Source organism: Alligator mississippiensis, chromosome 9 (assembly GCF_030867095.1).
Source record: "Alligator mississippiensis isolate rAllMis1 chromosome 9, rAllMis1, whole genome shotgun sequence".
NCBI classification, from domain to species: domain Eukaryota; kingdom Metazoa; phylum Chordata; order Crocodylia; family Alligatoridae; genus Alligator; species Alligator mississippiensis.
The window spans coordinates 66,813,146-66,834,254 of NC_081832.1; the positions used below are offsets into that span (position 1 = coordinate 66,813,146).

General features: G+C 44.5%; 1 protein-coding gene, 1 long non-coding RNA gene and 1 pseudogene across 3 annotated transcripts in view; 1 reads left to right on the plus strand and 2 right to left on the minus strand.

Moving 5' to 3' along the window:
* NDFIP1 (Nedd4 family interacting protein 1) overlaps positions 1–3,125 on the minus strand; it is a 32,413-nt gene extending 29,288 nt beyond the window's left edge. The window contains exon 1 of one of the 2 annotated variants that reach the window (XM_059733532.1): positions 3,001–3,125. In XM_059733532.1, the coding sequence (XP_059589515.1) occupies positions 3,001–3,045 (45 nt within the window). In that variant the 5' untranslated portion in view covers positions 3,046–3,125. The remainder of the gene's footprint in view (positions 1–3,000) is intronic. The other variant, XM_059733531.1, reaches the window with a different exon arrangement.
* Positions 3,126–3,200: 75 nt separating this feature from the next.
* LOC132252492 (uncharacterized) lies at positions 3,201–13,010 on the plus strand. Its single transcript, XR_009464410.1, has 3 exons — positions 3,201–3,407; positions 4,737–4,890; positions 12,799–13,010. It is a non-coding gene; the product is annotated as an uncharacterized LOC132252492 (long non-coding RNA).
* A 6,079-nt stretch (positions 13,011–19,089) lies between these two features.
* On the minus strand, positions 19,090–20,827 carry LOC132252494 (histone H4-like; annotated as a pseudogene).
* Positions 20,828–21,109: the final 282 nt, after the last annotated feature.

Below are 21,109 nucleotides of genomic sequence, written 5' to 3' on the forward strand. Positions count from 1 at the left end.
GGCATAATTCCGGGCTGCCGCACCTCACCTTGACAGCCATGGAGCGGTGCTGCCTCCTGTGTCAGGTCCCACCCACTGAGCCACAGAAGTGGTTCCTGCCTGGGGCTGATCTGGCTTGGCTGCAGCCCCATGCTCCCCCATGGGCACAGAAATCTGGAAGGGGAGGGAACACATGCCCCTCTGCTCCATCACCTGTGCCTCACCCCCCCACTTCCTCACACATGGTAGGGTAAGGGCCTGGGGGGCAGAGAGCAGTGAGTCAGGAGTGAAGGACACCAGCAAGGCTGGGGGGCTGTGGCTTGGGAATGAGGGAAAGCAGCAGGGGCAGGACAAAGCTGCTCAGCACCACAAAGCAATTTGAGAAGGACAGCCACAGCTGGACCCATGTGAGAGAGACCGAGGAAGCTCCAATTTTCTATGATAAAAAAACAAAATCAAATGCCAAAATATATAGGTATTTAGTATTTCTTTTATTATAATGATTGAGGCTCTGGTAGGCTTCCAAATTGCTTTAAAGTGTTAAATATATCACCAATAAATATATCAATAAAACACTGAGTTCAACTGATACCAATATATATAGTGGCATTTCATTTTAATCACAGAAAAACACAAATTTTGGGTCTTTAATCAGAGTTTGGGAGAAAAAAAATTTAAACTCCAAAATCTGAGATTTTTAAACAGAGAAAACGAGGACCCTTGCTCATAAGGGAACCTGAGGGTCAGCCTTCACAGCTCCTGCAGTCAGCCACTTCTCACTGCTCCAGCGCATACCCCCCAGTCTAACAGGGCTGGGCTGAGGCTGGGGATTTCATTCTGAACCATCTGCTCCAAACCCATCAAATACTACAGCAGACCTTGAACTCACTGAGGAAACAATAAGACTAAAGCAGAACACCCTATGATCACTAGCTGTTTTTGATCAAATTATCTGGTAGCTGGACCAATCACGGGGGTTAAAAATTCCAAAAAGTGAGCTTTAGGAAGCAAATCACATGCAGTAAATATTATTTTTATCTTCTATTTACTGGGGACTGACTTCAGTTCAGAACTGTCACTGAGACAGGGCTCCCTGTAGGCACAGAAGCCTGCTAACACAATTCACAATGCAGGTTGGGTGCTGGCACAGAGAACACATTTCTTTTCTATCTTGAATTTCCACCATTCATCCCTGATGTCCTTAGGGTTCCTAGATAAGCATCTTTTTCCTGAAACCCCAAAAAACTAAAGACAAAGTCCACCACGTGCAGGCCACGCTCCTGCAGACACTTTACATACATTCTACTACTGGCTACGGGAGTGCTGCTGGCACAAAGGAAAAATCAGCACATACACAAATGTCTGCAGAAGCAGGCTTAAGTCACTGTACTGTATATGGATAATATATATGATCAGCCAAATATGGGCCAGCCAGTTATTCAGAACTCCTAATACACAATTTACTAACTGAATTTCAGGGGAAGAAAAAAAATCTAAAAGCAGAATTTCCAGCCTGTCACAACCTTGTAACCTAAAAGTTACGCTGGATGATTCAGGTGTACAAGTCTATCCTGAAGGTTACTTTCTGATGGCACAGACTAGTTCCTGAAACTGAATATATTCTCTGCGATTATAAACTCAAACCATTTTCTTTTCATAGTCATAAGGGACTGATATATATTAGCTGTTGTCATCACAATGCATAGCAACATATGATAAAACAGATTTAAACCTGACACATTCCCTGTTAGAAAATGACTCCCCCACCCCCTCATCCTTTCTACATCTAAATGTCAACCGCACATCTTTATTTTCAAAGCATGCACTTTTGAAGCAAGACAGGCCACAGTGCATAGCACACTCATCAATCTAGCAAGAATACGGTTCAAGAACGCCGAGACGCCATTTAAAAAAAAGAATAAATCAACTGATTGAAAATAGATCGTCTATGGATTTCTGGCTCGCATTTCCCTTGAGATACTCTGCTCCAGCGACAACTGCTCTCAAGGAAGCTACAGCGTGCCAGCACGTTCGTGTTCCTTCATTTGCCATGTTTACGTGGCACAGCAATAAACCCTTGGGGCACCGACTATTTTTCTAATCTCCGAAGTACTTCGCAAAATTATAGCCCGGGAAGAACAACAACAACAGCAGCAACAATAGCTCTGTTCGGCCGAGCACGCCCAGCTCTGCTTAGACAGGAGGGGTCGCCGCGTGACGACGATGATGGCTTCACCGGATACTGCTCCTGCCCGAAAACTGCGGGTCACGAACTCTTTTCTCTGCAATACACCCAAACTCTTGTCTGGGGGTTACCATTTGTAAGTACTCGGAGACCCTCCCGCTGCAAAACGCTACGGTTTGTTGAAGGAGCCTGGGATTTCTGGCAACGTAAAAATCTCCGAGAAGAAAATAACGCCTGACAGATTTAACGCAGATATTCAGGGCAGAAAATATTTTTTTAAAAACAACAAACAAAAACTAACCCCCCCCAACTCCAGTGTCAAATCTCCAAGTAGAAAACAACATCTAACACATTTAGCACAAATGTGCAGAGCAGAAAATATTTTAACAAAACAAAACTACCCCCCCCCCCCCAACTCCAGGGTCAAATCTCGGAGCAGATAACAACGTCTGACAGATTTAACACAAATGTTCAGGGCAGAAAATATTTTAAAAAACAAAATTCATCCCCCCCCCAGGTCTACACAGACTCGTGGTTCCCTAGAGCCCCACACCCGGGGACGTCCTTTCCCCTCCGCAGCCCGCGCCGCCCCAGGCCCGGCCTGGCCCTGTGGCGGCCCCCGCCCGCCTGCCCGGCCCGGCCCGGCCCGGCCCGGGGCAAAGGCCGCGGCGCTTCTCCGCCCCTCAGAAAACTCTGGGAGGGGAAAATAAACATCTCGCATGTCTCGGGGGGGGGCGGAGGAGAGGGTGACTGAGCCCCGGCCCCGGGCCCGCGGGGTGAGCAGCTGCCGCCGAGGCCCGGGGCAGGAGCCGGGCGAGCCTAGGCCGCGCGCTCACCTGCTGGTACCGGCCGCTGCCGGGCTCGGCGGCCGCGGCCGCCATGGCGTAGCGCGGAAGAGGCCGGGTGGGCGGGCAGGCAGGCGGGAGCGGGTGCGGACGGCTCGGCTCGGCTCGGCTGGGCCCGGCAGGCGCTGGTGAGGCGGCGGTGGTGCAGCGCCTCCTCCCTGCTCCCGCCTCCTCCGCCGCCGCCGCTCCCCGCCCCCTCGGGCCCGCGCCCCGCTCCTCGGGCCCGCGCCCTCAGCGCCCCGCACCGCATTGCCAGGGCCCTGCCTGGGGCGCGGAGACCGGGGGCTGCGAGGAACCCCCGACATCTCTCGCCTGAAACGCCTCGTCTGGTCTTTCAGCCCAAATCCACAGTCCCAACGCCACGGGGCGCGCGACACGGCCCTGTGCCCCTGGCCGAGGTGGAGTGGGGGGCCGAGCCCGCATCGGGATCCTCGCGCTTCCCACGTTTCCTCGGCGTGACCCCCGTTCCCTCAGCACGGCCCCTCGCTCCCGACCCACAGCCCTGTCCGCCCATGTCGTGGCCCCGTTCCTCGCCGTTTGGGCATTACAGGATCGTCTCTGCCACGGCTCGTGGCTGGGGCTTGTGGCGACTCCAGAGGAGGGCGGCCATCGAGCAGGACAGTCCAGTTGTCCTCTGTTGATACAAAACCGGACGCCTTTATGTCCTCTGTTTCTCTTGGAGATAATTGGTTGGTTCTTGAAGGGAAACAGAGAGGACGTAAAGGCATCCGGCTTTCTGCCACCCTCTCCTCCATCGATACGAAACCGGAACGTCCTCCGTGATGGCCGCCCTGCCTAAGAGTCCCAGCCCGTTCGCAGAAGTTGCCAGTCTTTCCATGGGGGAGAGTAGGCCTCAGGACAGGATTTCTTTCCTTTCCTTTCCTCTCTTCCCTGCTTGAAGGACGAGACGCTTCACCTCATAATGGGCTGCCATTTGGTTGAGGTTTTGGCGCCACTGGAGTCAACTGGCAGCCAGCTATAGAGGAAGGCAACCCCCCGCCCAGTCCGTACCAGTTTGAACATGAGATAAACTTCCTTCCTGACCCCGCGTGTGGTGATCGGCCCAGAGGGGACGAACCTCTGAGATTCAAGTCCCAGCAGGACCGTTGTTCCCCTGCCCCCTGTTCTAACAGTGAAGAAATGTTTCCTTATATCCAATCTAAACCTACTTTGCTGCAATTTTAAGCCATTAGTCTGCATCCTGGTCTCCGCAGCAGGACAGAAAAGATGTTTTCCTTCCTTTATGGCAGCCCTTCAGATATTCAAAGACTTATATCATCCTTTCCTGCAAGCTGAACATGCCTACTTTCTTCAACCTCTCCTCGTATGACTTGTCTTCCAAGCCCTTTATCATTTTTGTTGCCCACTTCTAGACCCCACCTAACTTCTTCATGTTCTTTTTGAAATGTGGAGCCCAAAACTGCACACGGTGAGGCCTAACCAATGCCAAGCAGAGAGGCACTATCACCTCCCATGTCTTGCATTGAACGACTCTACTGCTACATCCCAGAACTGCATTCACCTTTTGTGTAGCCTGAGGTCACACAGGAAGTATGTGGCAAGCAGAACAAATTTGACCCGAGGGTCTCACAAATCCTAGACTAGTGCCCTAATCTAACAACATGGTATCAAGATCTAAGGTGAATGTGTAGCCCCGGGGATTTGAAATTTCAGGTTGGTTCTGCAAAGTAATGTCAGTGACCACTGATTTATCTTGTTCCACACAGGAACAAGCCTTTTTATACTAAACTGCAGTGGTCTCTTGGATGGAGAGAAGCAGAGAAGATACATAGGATGCCATACAAATGCAGGAGGGAAGGGAAATTGTGCAGGAACGTCAAGCAAACCCTAAGACCTACAACACGCACAGCAGACTGTAAGGTATGCACAGAGCAAAGAGGAAAATCAGTTCTTAAGGTTTTATCTGAAATAACAAAACAGTAAACGACATCAAATTCCACCTTCTCCACTTTGAAAATGATAAATTACATGCAGGTGTTAATTATTTGAAGACTAGACTCCAGAGCAGTTTTGTCCCTAAAACTGTTATGGCAGTGGTGCTAAGGACATGTGTGTTATGAAACATTTGGATATAAATATGCACTAGGACATGCTGTGTGGTATGTGGTAGAGACTCCATCCAGCAACTGCGTCCAGATAGTTAAGGGAACCATCTGTGTTAGAGCAGTGGGGACCTTTCAGGCAGACCTGCCACAAAGTTAAAACCCACACCCTCCCTAAGTCCCACTCCACTCCAATCCCCTTTTCCTGCCCTATGTGCTGATCTGCTTTCTGCTCCCTTCCCTGTCAACCACTGTTCTCCCTGCTCCCTCCCTAATCTACCATGTGTCATTTGCGGCATGTATGTCGCAGGCTAGCTACCCCTCCTATAGCACTCTCCTATGTATGGACAGGCAAAGCTTTCAGAAAATACTTTCACGTTGCCAGAGCAGTTAATAATAATAATAATAATAATAAAGCAAAACAAAGTGTAGGAGCCCTGGCTCACTGGTAGAGGACATAGTCCTGATGGAGCAAGTCTTCACATGAAATCTCAGAAGGCTAATAACAGAATGGGGTAAACATCCAAAAGGAACACATTTCAAGACAGCTGCCTCTTGGTCTTTCAGTCTGGTCTATGCCCAGTTTTCTTAGAGCTTTAACTACACTTGTAACTAAACTGATACAGCCAGATCCATTGGTAGTGCTGTTATGCACACATATGCATGTTACTTCAGTTTGTATATCACCACAGGCTGACAAGAGGCAGGCACCATACTGCACTACAGTGATGGCTGAACAGAAATGTTGGCCAACTCCTGCAAAAAGTGCCATGAGATCTTTAATATCCACATGGAGCAGATGGTATCTCAGATTCAGCCTCATCCAAAAGACCCACTCATAGGAGACCACATGGAGTTACAGGCTTGTTTGGCGTTCAGAGTTTTTTGCAATTATATAACTATGCCAGCGTAAGACCCAGTTTACATTGATGCAGCACATCTTTGCTCAAGTTTTGCATCAGTTTACCTACATCAGTGTGGGTGGGCTGACACAAAAAGCCATACTGCAGACAACATCTAAACATATCTGCTTAGAAAAGAAGGAAGGCTAAATCAGTCCTGCTGGGATATTCAGACCTGTTGAACTAAAGCATTAAAAGAGTTTAAATCTGAGGCTTTGACCATAGTAATTAAGCTTTTCCAATTTAATTAGTAGGAAAAGTGATACATAGAAAACTTGACCAAGTGACTTGACTAAGATCACAAAATGAGTCTATACCAGTCAGTGCCTCCAGAAGTCCAGCAACTGTGAGCCCACATACTGCCTGGTTTCACCTTTCTGCAAGATTCGGTTTCTGCTTAAGACAGTTTCACGGTGACATGCATGGATTTACTTGTGCACCAAGATGGGATTATACCCCTAAGTATAGCCTTATCCACAGTGACAGTTAGCTACCAACTGATTGACTTTGACATCTCAGAGACTAACAGAAGCAGCAATCTGTACAGTTGTCCAGAAATTATACTAAGCGGTGTCCTGAAAAATTGTGAACAGCCCATTGGTTCTAGGGCATCTTTGAGCACGCTGGAAAGCCACATCACAGCTGCTTTCTGCTTATTTAATTTGCTTGCTCTGGTAGAGAACTAGGTGGCTAAGGAGGGATGATGTTGTGGTTAGAGTATATGACTGTTTCTGAATTGATTTCCCCTATGGCTTTAGGCAAGTCACTTTACCACTGTGTTTCTGACTGTTTTCCACTCTTTAAAATGTCTTTTCCTCTAAAAGACAAACAATCTTTGGCTTTTAAATTTTTTTTTTTTAGTCTTTTTAGACTTTTGTGTTATGAAAGAATTAAGTACTGTATAATAGAACTGCAGAGCCATCTAAAATCGTAACAGTCTTTAAGCACCCACTTATTTATCAGAACCAGAAAAGAAAAAGCTTTCACTTTAATTAAGTAAATAACTACTGAACTCTGGGAAGTAAATAAAAAAGTATACTGCAAACTTTACTGAGAGGGTCATTTAAGCTAAGCATCATAATGAATGACTTAAGCAATATATTTAATATGGCCAAATTATTATGCATTTAAAATCATAAATTATATCTGAAATCATATCTGTTACAGTTAAAAACAAACCACTACCCTTTCAGTGACATGTGGCACTTTCTAGAAAGAAACCAAGACAAAATGTTCATATACTCTAGATCTATACAAGACATAATATTTGAGAGGCTGGTTCCTCATAGCTCAACCACATGCAAATACAAAGCACATGGTAGGCTAAAAAAAACAGTGAAACAGACAGTTACCATCATGTTCAGGTTGCCAGAGTGAAACCTTGGTATGGGGCCAATCCAAAGCCGACTGGAATCCATGGAAACTCCCCTTGGCTGCGGTGCGCACAAAAGCTCAGCACAAAACGGTGTGGTCATCGGTACTGCAGGCTGATTAGGGCTGTTCTCTTGGACACTTCACATCTCTTTTTATATCCATGTGTTGTCTGTAGTCTTGTAAATGCATGCTCTTTGCTTGTCATCCACCTCTGTTATATATTTGTACCATTGCTAACTTAAGGGAGCTCCCAGGTACTACCGCAGCACAAATAAGGCAAAGTAAAAATAACAACAGGGTTTGGAGAAATCTCTGTAATGCCTTTTTTCCAAGGCCATAAACTTCCCTATGCAATGAAATGCAACACAGTATTCTAGCCCAGATGTGTCTGTTTGGAATTAAAATGAAAAGTTTTGTCCTTTCTTGGGTTTCATAAGACAGTAAACCAAAACATAGACTTACAAGGGTTTAATGCCTTCTAATACATAATGTGACATAAATAATAGTTGCATGGTAAAATAACCGCAGTCACTCTTCTCTCTGGCTATGGATCCTTGAAATAAATTAAATATAATTTAATAGACACCATGGCAAAGGATCCCTTGTAGCACAACAGCCACAGAAAACAGAATTAACAAACAGAAAAGCTGTGCATGGCTCTGCCTTAGCTCAGGTGCTTATGTTTACTTATTGAGACTTTTGGGTTTACTACTGCCACACACAGCTCTGAACTATAATTTCTGCATAGGGTGTCATATAGTGAAAGACAAAGGCAGAAAAAACAAAGCTCTCTCTGACATTAGGAAATAGAGGTAAAAAAATAAAAAAATATATTTTCCATTCTGCTCAGGGCTTGATAACTTTCCAAAGGCAGCTACATTATTAATTCTCCTGTGAACAACTCTGGTATTGTAAAGGCTGATTCTCTTATTCCCATTCTATCTGAGACCTCAGTCGCATCCATTTAAAACCCTATGATCAAGCCTGAAAATATTTGGGGTGAACTAATAAAAGATGGTTACCGTATGTTGCTCCAAAGAAAACTGATGAGGAAAACTTGTTCTATTGTCAAAATGTACAGCAAGAAAAATGTAAAAGTACAGAATAGCTCTTACTTGTAGCCAACTTCAACACACTCCTTGGCTGTCAGTTCTGACTGGCAACTAATTCAGATTAAGCTGATATCAAGGAATATTTAATAATTGCCAGTGGAGATTTCTGATGGTGTTTAGTATCTTGGCCTCTTTGACTCAGTACCATAGAATAACTTTCTGCCATTGCATAGTTTTAAATCAACACGGTAAACTATAAGATTATTCTGAGGCTAAATTACTATATTGGTTCAGGTCTCGCTGATTCTTTCCTGCCCACGCTTGGTGCAGAAAAACAAAGAATCAGAGGAGATCACAAGGCTGTTCAGTAAGGCATGAACCCTAATTGTTTCACAAATAACATGGCCTAACACGGTGTCCAACTTCTTGCCATCCTCTTACGTACATTACACTGTAACTCCTATGAACATGTTTGGCCTACTGGCCTGATGTTCCACTACACCACCCTGAAAAGGAAGCCACTTTTATGCCTCATTAACCTTGGTGGAGAGCAGGCTTCCCAGGATGGTAGATACTGGCACAGGATTATTGGGACATATTTTAGATTTCACTGCTTTCTCACTGTTTTCAGTTATAAATTGTCATAATAAAAGCCACTCTGTCACTGCTGGAGAGGCTGATTTGCTATAATGAGAAAGACTTATACAGCTGAGGCATTAGCAAGCACAATCTCATACCGACCTATAACTCATACATTGTACTGTCCATTGTTAATCTGTGCATGCAATTAAGGCTCAGTAAGCCCTGGACTAGTGCAGAAGAGGGGCGATTAGAGTATCAGTGGTGCCAAGATGGCAAGGAAGGAAGTATAATGAGCATTTTTCTACTCCCAATGTAGTCACTCATTGACTTCAACTGGGGCAGAATAAGGCCTTCCATATCTTAAGAAGCAGTGGCTTTAATGTCCCTGTAGCAAACAAGGGAAGAAAGCTAAAAAGCAGTTCTCACAACTCCTTTATAAAGGTCTAAGCCAGTGATTCTCAAACAAGATACCATGGCATGCTGGGGTACCTTGACATCATTTCAAGGGTGCCACAGGGTACCATAAATGTTAGTACTATTAGGGTGTGTCTACATGTCGCCCTATGCCAACATAGAGATATGCTACATTGCCGTACAGCATGCTACAGCGACGTAGTGATCACATGTATCTATACGTGATTGCCAGCTACATCACCATAGTGGGGCACTCCCTGAATACAGTGCACGGCTATGGCGACATAGCAGAATATTTTAGCTGTGCACCATGTGCACAGCACAGTACCTGCCCATATTGCACCGTGCTTTAGCACTTCCAAAAAGAAGTACTAAAGCACGGCACCGTAGCAACAGTGCCATATGGCAATGTGTAGATGCACCCTTAGTCCTGCAAACAAGATTGACAAGATAAATCCAGAGATCCCAAATAGGAATTCATAGTGTTAAAAACCATCTGACCTCTTGTGGTCTGCTTTCTGCATGGAAGAGTCAGAGCATCCACACAAAGGTAGATACTATCTGGCTTGACAAACACAAGGCGCTCAACAAAAACACAGGTTTTGTACTGGAATAACCATGTCTCTAATCACAGGCACGTGATTTAGTTTGGTAGGGGAGAGGGGCTTGTGGAGGAGACGTCCCACCAGTGTAAGTGCACCTTAGTAGAATTATTTGTACTTCCTACGCAGACCTAACTTTCCCAGGCTGAAGTACTTATATATCTGTACAAACTGCATTCGCACTAGTGGATTGTGCTTTTTTAACTGTCTCAGTACTATGAAAGCTGCACAATGAACACTTCAGCGCAGAGCAGGGGTGGCCAAACCACAGCTTGTGAACTGCTTATGACTCCTAGGCAGTTTAAATGTGGCCCCTGAGGAAGAAGTTGTCCAAGAGAAAAATATTTCTTCTGTTTTACTTTTTTTCTGTTTTTGAGTTTCTTCAGTTCTTGTTCATTATTATTGTCAGAAGCTGTTGAATGATAAATTATTATCTGAGCTGAATTGCTGAGTGCGGATCACTGACTCTGTGGGGTGTGCATCTTGAAAGTTCTGTGTCTGGTGCCACTCAGCAGTGCCCAGAATGTATTTTGAAGGATTAGGAAATGTAGCCAGTGCCGGCACAGAACATGGTATAAATGCTGGCCATATATGTTGGATCAAACTAGTGACATTTCATTTACTGCCCTGGCAAGGCTACTGAGTGTTGTTATTTGTATAGTGGAAAAATGTTGGAAGGAAGGATAGTTATGTGATTAAGGCACCATAGACTAGGGAGATCTGGGTTTGTTTTCTGGCTCTGCCACAATTTTCCCTTATAACCTCAGGCAAGTCACCTAATATCATGCAAACAAATTCATCAGCATTTGTGCAGCATTCAGATACTGTGATAATGAAGGTCAGTTAACAATCTAAAGCAATGATAATGCCTAATGTCTGAGCTCTGGATGTAGCAGAGGTTGTGCCTGCTATATCCTTATTTCTGTCATTGTTGCCTTAGACTGGCACCCAGGCTCTGTTGGCAAAAGCCAGGCAGTGAATCAGGCTCTCAGAGTGAAGTAGTTCTGTGTTCTCCTTCATTATTCTTCTGCTGTAGGCACTTTTGTTCTTTTTTTAAAACCAGGCTTGAGAAGGGAAGTGGGTCATGCCAGAGTAGAGCGCAGTGACAGATGGTAAATGTGAAAGTAGCTATCTTGACTAAGGGATCTGAAAAAGGGCCACCATGGCTGTTTGTTTTAAAGTAATTACATTACAAAATTCAATCCAGGTAAACAATAAACACACAGCCCTTCTCCAGCAGCTCCTCAAGGGGAGGGTCCTGCTCTCAGTGCTGCTGAAGACAACACCAAGAGAAAGAAAAATGCACAGCTTATTAGAATCACCTGTTTAAAATTCAGCTGCTCTGAGAAGTAGGGCTGTTTGCTCCCCGCCATCTGGTAGCTGAGCAAAGAAGGAAAATCAGCTCATGCAGGTACAGTCAATTTGTTTAATATTTAAATCATTGTCAACAATATAGGAACATAATGAAACACATAAACAATTATAACTGCAAACATATTGCATTATAAATAAAAATAAAGCACAGCCCAGCAGCGAATCTTATTTAACACACATCATTCAGTCATACATGGTATATGGGGGCAGGAGACGTGGAGAGAGCTGGGCAGCTGTCATAACAGATGTACGTGCCTGACTCCCTTGATGGGGATTTTTTCCCCTCCTGCTTTGCTTTCGCTGGAGCTGCCCATTGCCACTGCACTGTAAAGTACAGTAGTCAAAATGTCCGCTGCAAGCACGTGGTCAGTCGTAACCATTAAGAAGTACTCAGAACAATTTTTGGGGGACTTGAGGAGTTGCGCCAGGTGTCCTGGGCAAATTCCAGTTCATGTGCTCTGCGCTAGGTCTGTTCATCCTAGTCTTGCCCTTTGCCTGGATGAAGTGAGATCAGTCTTCAAGCACAGCAGTGTCCCACTAACCACACCTGAGAGGAGCAAGGGGGGCAGTGTAACAAAAGACTGTGCAGCTATAGATCTAGGCAACCACCAAGAACTTGACAGTGATCTAGCCACAGGGGAAAGGGTAAGCCAGCTGCTTCCACACAAGGGGCCTATGCTGTCTCTCTCCCAATTGATTCTTATGCTGCCTGTGTCCTCTCTATTTGCTTTTTAGAAATCTCCAGGACCTTACCACGTTGCCATAGTAACGGCATGAGATGTGAGATCTGATGAGGGTTAGCTGCAGTCTAGAGGTTCCTGTACATTGTTACTGTAAGGGCTATTCATCATTTGGCCTTTGCACACAAGGAGTTGCATGTGTGCCTCACTAAATTATATTTCTTATTACTGATCCTGACAAAGGAGAAACATGCTAGATTTTCCTTCAGATGAGGAATATCTAAAAAGAGGAACCAGAGACTGAAGATTCTTCTTTCTGACTAGTCAACCAGAACCAGCTGACCTAAAAATCACCACTGCTCTCAGTTCAGTGCTTTGGGGGCAGTAATTGAGAACTGAAAAGAGCTAGTCACAGGTCTCAGCGCTTATGCACTAATGCTTGGTAACCTGAGCCTAGGGATTCTTGGAAATTGGCAGGTACATCATTAAACTGATGCAATGCTGAAAGTTAAAAGATGACAAGATTCGTCACACAGAGCTACTGAAAGTGGCAGATGTATTGGCCATTACATCTACATTTGACTAGGTAAGAGGCAGCATGCAGGTGGGGCAGGAGAGCTCATCCGTCATTGCCCAGACAGTGCCCACAGCACTGGCTTGAAGTTTTTTACCTAACACTACAGTCATTTACATGTTAAAGAACTGTCTGCAGGTTCCTATGTGAATGTATTCCTTTTCATCTTCAGCATGAAACGCTGCAGTGCCTGATGTCTCCAACAAGCTGGAATGCTAAATGTTTGCAACGAGACGTAAAGGTGCCCCACTCATCCAGTTCCCAGCTCCCAGCATCCCAAACTGTACAAGAAGAGCCTAGCCCATGCTCCTGTACCATGGATACGGGAGATGATAAAGGTGCAAGGAAGCTGCAGCAAGGGTATTAAATGCAAGTGAGGCCTTTGTCCCTCTGTCCCTGGTCGCTTGCTGAAAGCTGTGAAGGGTTTTCACCAATGGTTGTGACCAAGTGGTCTGAGCTGCATTGCTCTTGTTTTTAAAACTCCATTGTGCTTAAAGTTTAAAACCAGCCCTGAGGAAGGGGCTTTCAGCTGATTGACACTTGGGAATTTATTTTACCCTCCCTAGCCGGTGTCTTGATAAGCCTTGTTCACACAACCCTAAAGCAGCTTTATACCTCTACTGAACTGCCTCTAGGCCCCAGAGTCCTGTGCTCCTTCTCTCTGGGTCTCAGTTTACATACCTGTAAAGTGGAGATAATATACTGCACAGTACATACCTCAGTTCAAATGAATTGGGAAACAATTTCGTGTAAACTAGGAAGGCTCTGGAGAATTGTTAGCAGAATCCTTTGACAGGCAAACCTTGTATGCTCCTTGTATGCTCTTTGAAACAGAGACTGAAAAGTTGCACGTATACTGATTTATCAGCAGGGAACCTGGTTTTCTCTGATTTAAAAAAATCCCCAATTTTCAGTTAAAAAAAAAAAAGTAATCTCAAATCTACATTTTTCCAGGATTAAAATGAAATATATATATATCTATATCTATATAGATATAGCTATCTATATATATCTATCTATGTGGTGTTTCATTTAAATTGCAGAAAAATGTGGATTTGGGGTTATTATTTTTAACAGAAAATTGGGGATTTCTTTAAATCAGAGAAAACCAGGATTCCTGTTTATCAGTTTGCTTGGTGTAATGAATTTGCCTGCCTCCTGCTTGTTTATGAGCCACATGAAAGGACTAAAATAACTGAAATGGGGAGGAGGTTAGAATACCCAAACATTAAATCTAGAGAGGAAATTTAGTTCTCCAGAGTCTAACGTTCTGCTTCTGAGATCTGGCGTCTGTCTAATGGAAAAGCATTACACCCAACACACACAATCGACTCTAAGCAGGCACATCATGCATTATTTCATAATAACAATGCAGGAAAGAGAAGCCATGCTGAGATGCATCATTGGCATAGCATCCATTTCTGCGAACACAGCATGTTAGAAATGGAGGTAACTAGAAGCATATGGCCAGGAAGCTGAATCAGGCCAGAATCTGTCTCCTCCTCAACCCTTGGTTATCTATTGACACAGTTGCATAACTAAGAAGGGAGCAACCAGGCACCAACTTTGTGTGTGATTTGGGAGGGCACAAAAATAGTTGCTGTCACAGCAAGGCATAAAGGTCTACATCTACTGAAAACATTTCTACTGCACCCTTTAAAACAGCATCTGCGCACTGAACAAGAAAAAAAAGGCAATACCACAAATCATTCCTGGCACCTACAATGCATTTTTGGCCAACAGCATCCACAAAAGAACCAGTTAATCCTCTAAGCCACCCCCTTCAGGTAGGCAAAGGGAGGGGCAAGTTATACCCATTTTACAGATGAGGAGTCCGAGGACCGTCCAGACTATCAAGTTTCATTAACAACTCTCTGTAGGTGAACAGTGTAGGAGAAAAAAAAATCTCGCTTCTGATATAGCTGTGTTGGCAACAACCAGAACATAGATGCAGCTGCACAAGCAAAAATGCCATTTTACCAGTAGAACATATTCTATCTGGATAACTGAAATGAGCTATAGCTGCATCTCCACTAGCAGGATTTGATAGTATACTAGACTTGAAAGACTTATACTGGCAACCCCTTTATTTGTAGACAGGCCCAGACACAAAGAGGTCAAAGCAGTGACGGAAAGCAAGTCAGTGACAGACCCAAGACTACAATGCATGCCTCCAGGCTCCCAGATCAACCACCTGATCACACTGTTTCTCAAAGTATATCATCATCTTGTTTTCCTTTGTTAAAGGAAATTTATCAAGGATAGGGGAGTAATGAAATACAGCATCTGCCGCCTGCTCATGTCAAATAGCACCCATAACTCTCCCTCGCTGCTTTCCCCTGCAGTGGTTTTCAACCTTTTTAGACTCCAAGGAGCTCTTCTTCGGATCAAGGCACCCCTAAATAGGCTTGAGACACCCCTCAGAGAGTGCCAGCTCTTAGTTTTCACTGTTTTTTGTCTACAGAAAAGTAACAGAGCAATTATTTTGTTGCAAAAAAAATCAGAAAGACCACAACAGGTCAGAAGGTTTCTAACGCTATGGATTCGTATTTGAAATCTCTGGGTTTATCTTGTGAACCACGTTTTGTACACCTAACAACACAGGCTGGGGCACCCTGGGTGACCTACTCTGTTCTCTTGTGGCTTCTCTATTGCCCCCTGCTGTCCCTGTCAAGCACTGCAAATGCTATCTACTGACCTCAATGAACAATATAAAGTCTTAAGGCAGGCACATTTTTGGTTGTGCTTACATTTCCTAAAGTTTTACTTACAGTATGAAAGTCACAAAATACAAGCTGTAAACCACGCACTTTTTATACAAAATGTACAACAGGCCAAAGCCTAACTGCAAACTATGCCAAATGGCTCTAGAAGGTAAACTGTGAGCAAGTATATTGTATTTTAACTGAGAAAAACCCTGCAACCAGCCCCCCCACAATCATTCTGGTTAAGAGCAGGAACAAGCCAGCTGAGTTGTATCAAAAGATCTCCTGAAATCAGGTGCTATGCAAACCTGTTATTTGCACTGAAATAACACTCATAGCCCCTGTCCAGCTTGAGGTTTACTGTTCAGAGCACTACAAATAAAAGCTATTTACTTAATATGAGAGAACTGAGAAAAGGCAAGTCTGGGCTGGGCAAAATGAGGATGCATTTAATATGCAACAGTATGATTTCACTAATTTCCTGTTAACTTATTAGACATATGAAAGTATGAAGAACTTATAATAATTATCAAGTAGCTTCAGAGAGAGCAGAATCAGATCCCAAGAATAACATCTAATCTGTTGAAGTAAGTCACTCCACTGTGCTTTCAGAAAAAAGAGCTGGAGCAAGTATATTCAAGAGACGAAAACTGTTTGTTCCTGCCCCTGAGACACTGCTCCTGGCTTCACTTGACAAAAGACTTGGTTGCTGAGATACCATACAACAGCAGAACAGCTGAGTCAGACAGACCATCACAATGAAATATACACTCTAAAAAAAGCAGTGGAGGGGAAAGGATAAAGAAAATGTAGGTCTTGTTGGTCTTTTAATAGAGGAAGAAATATCACTGGTTCCAAAAAGCTTTGGTCCTTTAGTATATTTCTAAAATAGCTTGAAATCATGATTTTCTAAAGAGGAATATAATAAAACATAAAACATTTCTCCAGTTTCACCATTTCACCATTTGATTTTTTAATATACCTTTAACATCCTAGTTAATATAATTTCAGAGAGAACTGAAACTAAAATTACTCCTACTACTATAAATCCCGATGCTGCAAATTTTCCAGGAGACTAATCATGTGAACACAGCTAAGCACATGCATAACTGTTTGCAAGAGCAGAGTTTCACTATTACTATTGATAAGTTCTGCATCTAACTCTTCGTCCGTCGGAACAACCTCCCAAAGGAAGAGGGGGAGTGTACTTTAAAGCAGCAGTTCATAACCATTTTTTGTACCAGGACCTATTTGTAAACATCAGTGGCCAGGCCCAACCCATCTGTGGTGTGGGGGATGGGTATGTGAGGTGGGTAGGGTATGGGGGGGCCCCAAGCAAACCCTCCCAGACTGGAACTGGTTTCCCCATCTTTCTCCTTTAAAGGAGAATCCATTTTTAAAGTTTGTTTGCGACCCTTTCATATATTCTTGCAATCCACTTTTGGGTCATGAATTGATTTACTTTGTAATTGTAATTGAATTACTTGGATAAAATTGTTTCTTTACCTGATTTTCAAATCAAAGATCATATTATGGCTTTTGAGAAAGAAGTGAAGAGTTCATGAGCAATTAAAAAAAAAAAGAAAATATCATACATTTTTCCAATGATAAGGTGGCTTAGTGAGTGCCAGAAGTGTGAGATTAACTGCTTGAATAATTTCATTTTAGCCATTGCAGTTTCAGTTGTGTCAGCACTTTTGTTATATCCCTAGATTTGTCACACAAGGGTTTGTAACTGAGCTCTGAAAGTTTGCTCTAAACTGAAACTTGTCGCAGCCACTCTTTGCCACAAAACTGAAATGTGCATGTAATCGACCTAATGGGAGGAACTCGGGGGGGGGGGGATGATTTGGACATTTATTCTGACTGGCTCAAAGTACCACTCTTTTCAGTTCACTGTAAAAAAGCTACTAGCTCCTTGAGCCAAATGCAGGGAAAAAAAGATGTAATTTTGCAAAGGCTGCAGTTTCAAAACCTGCATACTCACATGGGGGAGGGCAGTTTTGAACACTCAAGACTCTGGGTTTGTGGATGGAATATCAAGGAAATATTTGTATGGGACAAAGATAAGTGCCTTTACAGTAAGGAAAGGAGTAAAGGACATGTTACATGATTATTGCAATTCAAATTAAATTTAACTATAAAAAGATATAAAGGGTAACACAATCTTATGTCAATCTGAAGTCCTTTTTTTCTTTTGAAAGAGGATTTCTTTCATTTGAGGAATCTGTTGATATCACATTGACACATCCCTGGAAGGCAGTCACCCTGAGGAAGAAGCACTGCAGTTATTGAACTACATTTAGCAGTGATACAAGACAGCAAAAGGAATCTGCAGGGTGAATTCAAGTAGAGAAGGACTTCACTCAGTCAAAGTCTACCCAGGACTCCACAGTTTACACCAAAGGAGATGTCAGAAAGCTTTAGTAACTAAATATCTTTGCATCCCAGTCTCTGAGCCTCTCATTGCTTCCTGCAGCACTTGTGAGCATAGCTCCATCTAAACTGAGGCCTCGCTCTGCACCAAACACCATCTACTGAAAGTTCTTCAGTTAGCGAGCACATCCTTCTGAAGCGCCAAGCATACTTTTTACACCATATTCATAATACTAGTAGCGACCCATCCTGACCCCAGTATCAGGATAACAGCATGAGTAGAGCTTTGATGTGCTGCCTCAAATACTCCTCAGAGTTGTTATAATGGATTACACCAAGCTTGGGACAAAACATTTATATTACTTGCTTTTTTTTTTTTTTGAGGGTACAGGTTCATGGTTAGATTGTGACCACAAACACACAACTATCACCATCAAAGAAGGCCACATCCCTTCCCACCAACTCACTTTCTCAAACAGGCACCTAGAAATGGGACCTGGTCAGCTTCTTTGAGCTGCTTGGTCTGAGATGTATCGATTTCACAGAGCTGCTGGAAAGATATTTGGGGCTGAGATGAAAGAGATGGGGAAGAGAGAGAAGACTCCACATGGGCACTTCAAGTACTGGCCTGGGGTGTAATACACTCTGCTTCATTTGAAGGGCTGGGGGCCAGGGCTACCATATAGCAGGAGGACTTTCAAGTCAGCTCTGACCAAATGAAAGGATCATTATGCCTCTTTATAAATCCAAGGTGGATCCACCCATTGAGTACTATGGCCAGTTCTGGTTCCATCACCTCACAAAGGAGATAGACAAACTAGAGAAGGTCCAGAGAAGGGCAACAAGGATGATTAGTTGTATGGAGGGGCTTCCACAGGAGGAGAGAAAGACTAAAGAGCCCAGGTCTATTCAGTTTAGAAAATAGATGCTTGAGGTGGGGGGACATGATAAAGGTTTCCAAAATAATAAATGGTGAAGAGTAAGTAAATAGGGATTAATTATTTACTCCCTCTCACAGTATAACAACTAGGGGGTCACAAAATAAAATGAGCTCTTTTTCACACAGTGCCTCATTGAAGTGTGGCACTCCTTGCCACCAGCTGTGGTGGAAGCTGATCGTTTAGCTAGATTCAAAAAGGGTTTGGATGAATTCTTGGAGGAAAGGGAGATCAGTAGCTATTGCTCATGGGAGTTTGAGATACAGACTCTAAATTAGAACTTCCTAAACCTTAAATGCTGGAAGCTGCAAGTGGGAGAGGAACAGTGTGGGAAAAAAAACCCTAGTCATATGCAGTTCACTCTCCCCTTCAGCATCCACCCTCTGCCTCCGTGTGACACCAGCCTTGGGGTTCAACAGCTATTCAAGGTTTCTTCTGCGAGACTTAACCACCCAATCTGTACAGGGTGTAGCCCTGGTGCTTCAGGGCATACACCACGTCCATGGCGGTCATGGTCTTCCTCTTGATGTGCTTGGTGTAGTGACAGCATCACGGGTGGCATTTTCCAGGAAAACTTTCAGCACCCCATGGGTCTCGTCATAGATGAGCCCTGAGATGCACTTCACGTCCCCTTGGCAGGACTGGTGACAGATGGCAGGCTTGGCAATGCCCTGGATGGTGTACCATTTTGCAGTGCCTCTTGGTGCCTCCTTTCCCCAGCCCCTTCCTGCCCTTTCCACAGCTATCTTCAACTAAATTCTTTAGACTCTGATACTGGGCAAGACGAACTGAGGCTCTGACCTAGTTCATGGCAGTTTTCATGTTCTCACATAGGCGGAGAAGGACAAACTACAGAGAGACGGTCATTGACTCAAAGAAAATGAGGGTTGGAAGGGACCTCAGGAGGTCACATCTAGCCCAACCCCCTGCTTAAAGCAAGACCAACCCCAACTAGATCATCCCAGCCAAGGCTTTGCCTAGTTGGGGTCTTAACCTCCAAGGATGGAGCTTCCACCACCTCTCTGGGCAACCTGTTCCAGTGCTTCACCACCCTCCTAGTGGGAAAGTTTTTCCTAATATCCAACTTGACCTCTTTTGCTGCAACTTGAGACCCTTGCTCCTTGTTCTGTCATCTGCCACCACTGAGAACAGTCCAGCTCCATCCTCTTTTGAACCCCCCCTTCAGGAAGTTGAAGGCTGCTATTAAATCCCCTCTCAGTCTTTTCTTGTGCAAACTAAATAAAACACATTTCCTCACACTCTGCTCATAAATCATGTACCTCAGCCCCCAAACCATTTTTGTTGCTCTCTGCTGGACTCTCTCCAACTTGTCCACATCCTTTCTGCAGTGGGGGGCCCAAAACTGGACACAGTACTCCAGATGTGGCCTCACCAGTGCTGCATAGAGGGGAAGAATCACTTCCCTCAATCTGCTGGCAACGCTCCTACCAATGCAGCCCAGTACGCTGTTAGCTTTCTTGGCAACAGGGGCACACTGCTGGCTCGTGTTCAGCTTATCATCCACTGTAACCCTCAGGTCCTTTTCTGCAGAGCTGCTGCTTAACCAGTCAGTCCCCAGGCTGTACCGGTGCATGGGATTGTTCCGTCCTAAGTACAGGACTTTGCACTTGTCCTTGTTGAACCTCATGAGATTTTCTTTGGTCCAATCCTCCAATTTGTCAAGGTCTCTCTCAATCCTAGCCCTACCTACAGTATATCTACTACATCCCCCCAGCTTGGTATCACCTGCAAACCTGCTGAGGGCGCACTCTATACCATCTTCCAAGTCGTTGATGAAGAAACTGAACAAAACCGGCCCCAGGACCAACCCCTGGGGCACTGCACTTGATACTGGCTGCCAGCTAGACATTGATCACTCACTACCCATTGAGCCCAACACTCCAGCCAGCTTCCTATCCACCTTACAGTGCAGTCATCCAACCCATACTTCCTCAGCTTGCCTGCAAGGAGCAGTGGGCTCAAGTTGCAGCAAGGCTAAAGTCATCCCAGTCAAGGCTCTGTCTAGTCAGGATCTTAAAAACCTCCAAGGATGGAGATTCTACCTCTTCTCTGGGTAACCTGGTCCAGTGCTTTACTACCCTTCTAGTGAGAAAGCTTTTCCTGCTATCTAACCTAAACTTCCCTGGCTGCAACTTGAGCCCACTGCTCCTTGTCCTGTCATCTACCTCAGCTGAGACCAGTCTTCCTCCAGCATCTTTGGAAGCCTCTTCCAATAGTTGAACGCTGTTATTCCAACCTGCTCTCAGCCCTCTCTTCTCCAGCCTAAGAGCCTGGCTCCCTTAGCCTCTCGTCACCAGTCCTGTCCCCCAGCCCTCCCACCACGCTCCTTGCCCTTGGCTGAGGTTTGTTCCTTTATTCTCAGTTCCTTATTCCCAGTTCCTTTTTCAAAGCTCATTGTGACACAACTAAAGATGGCTCGCAACGAATGAGATGTGCTAAAGAA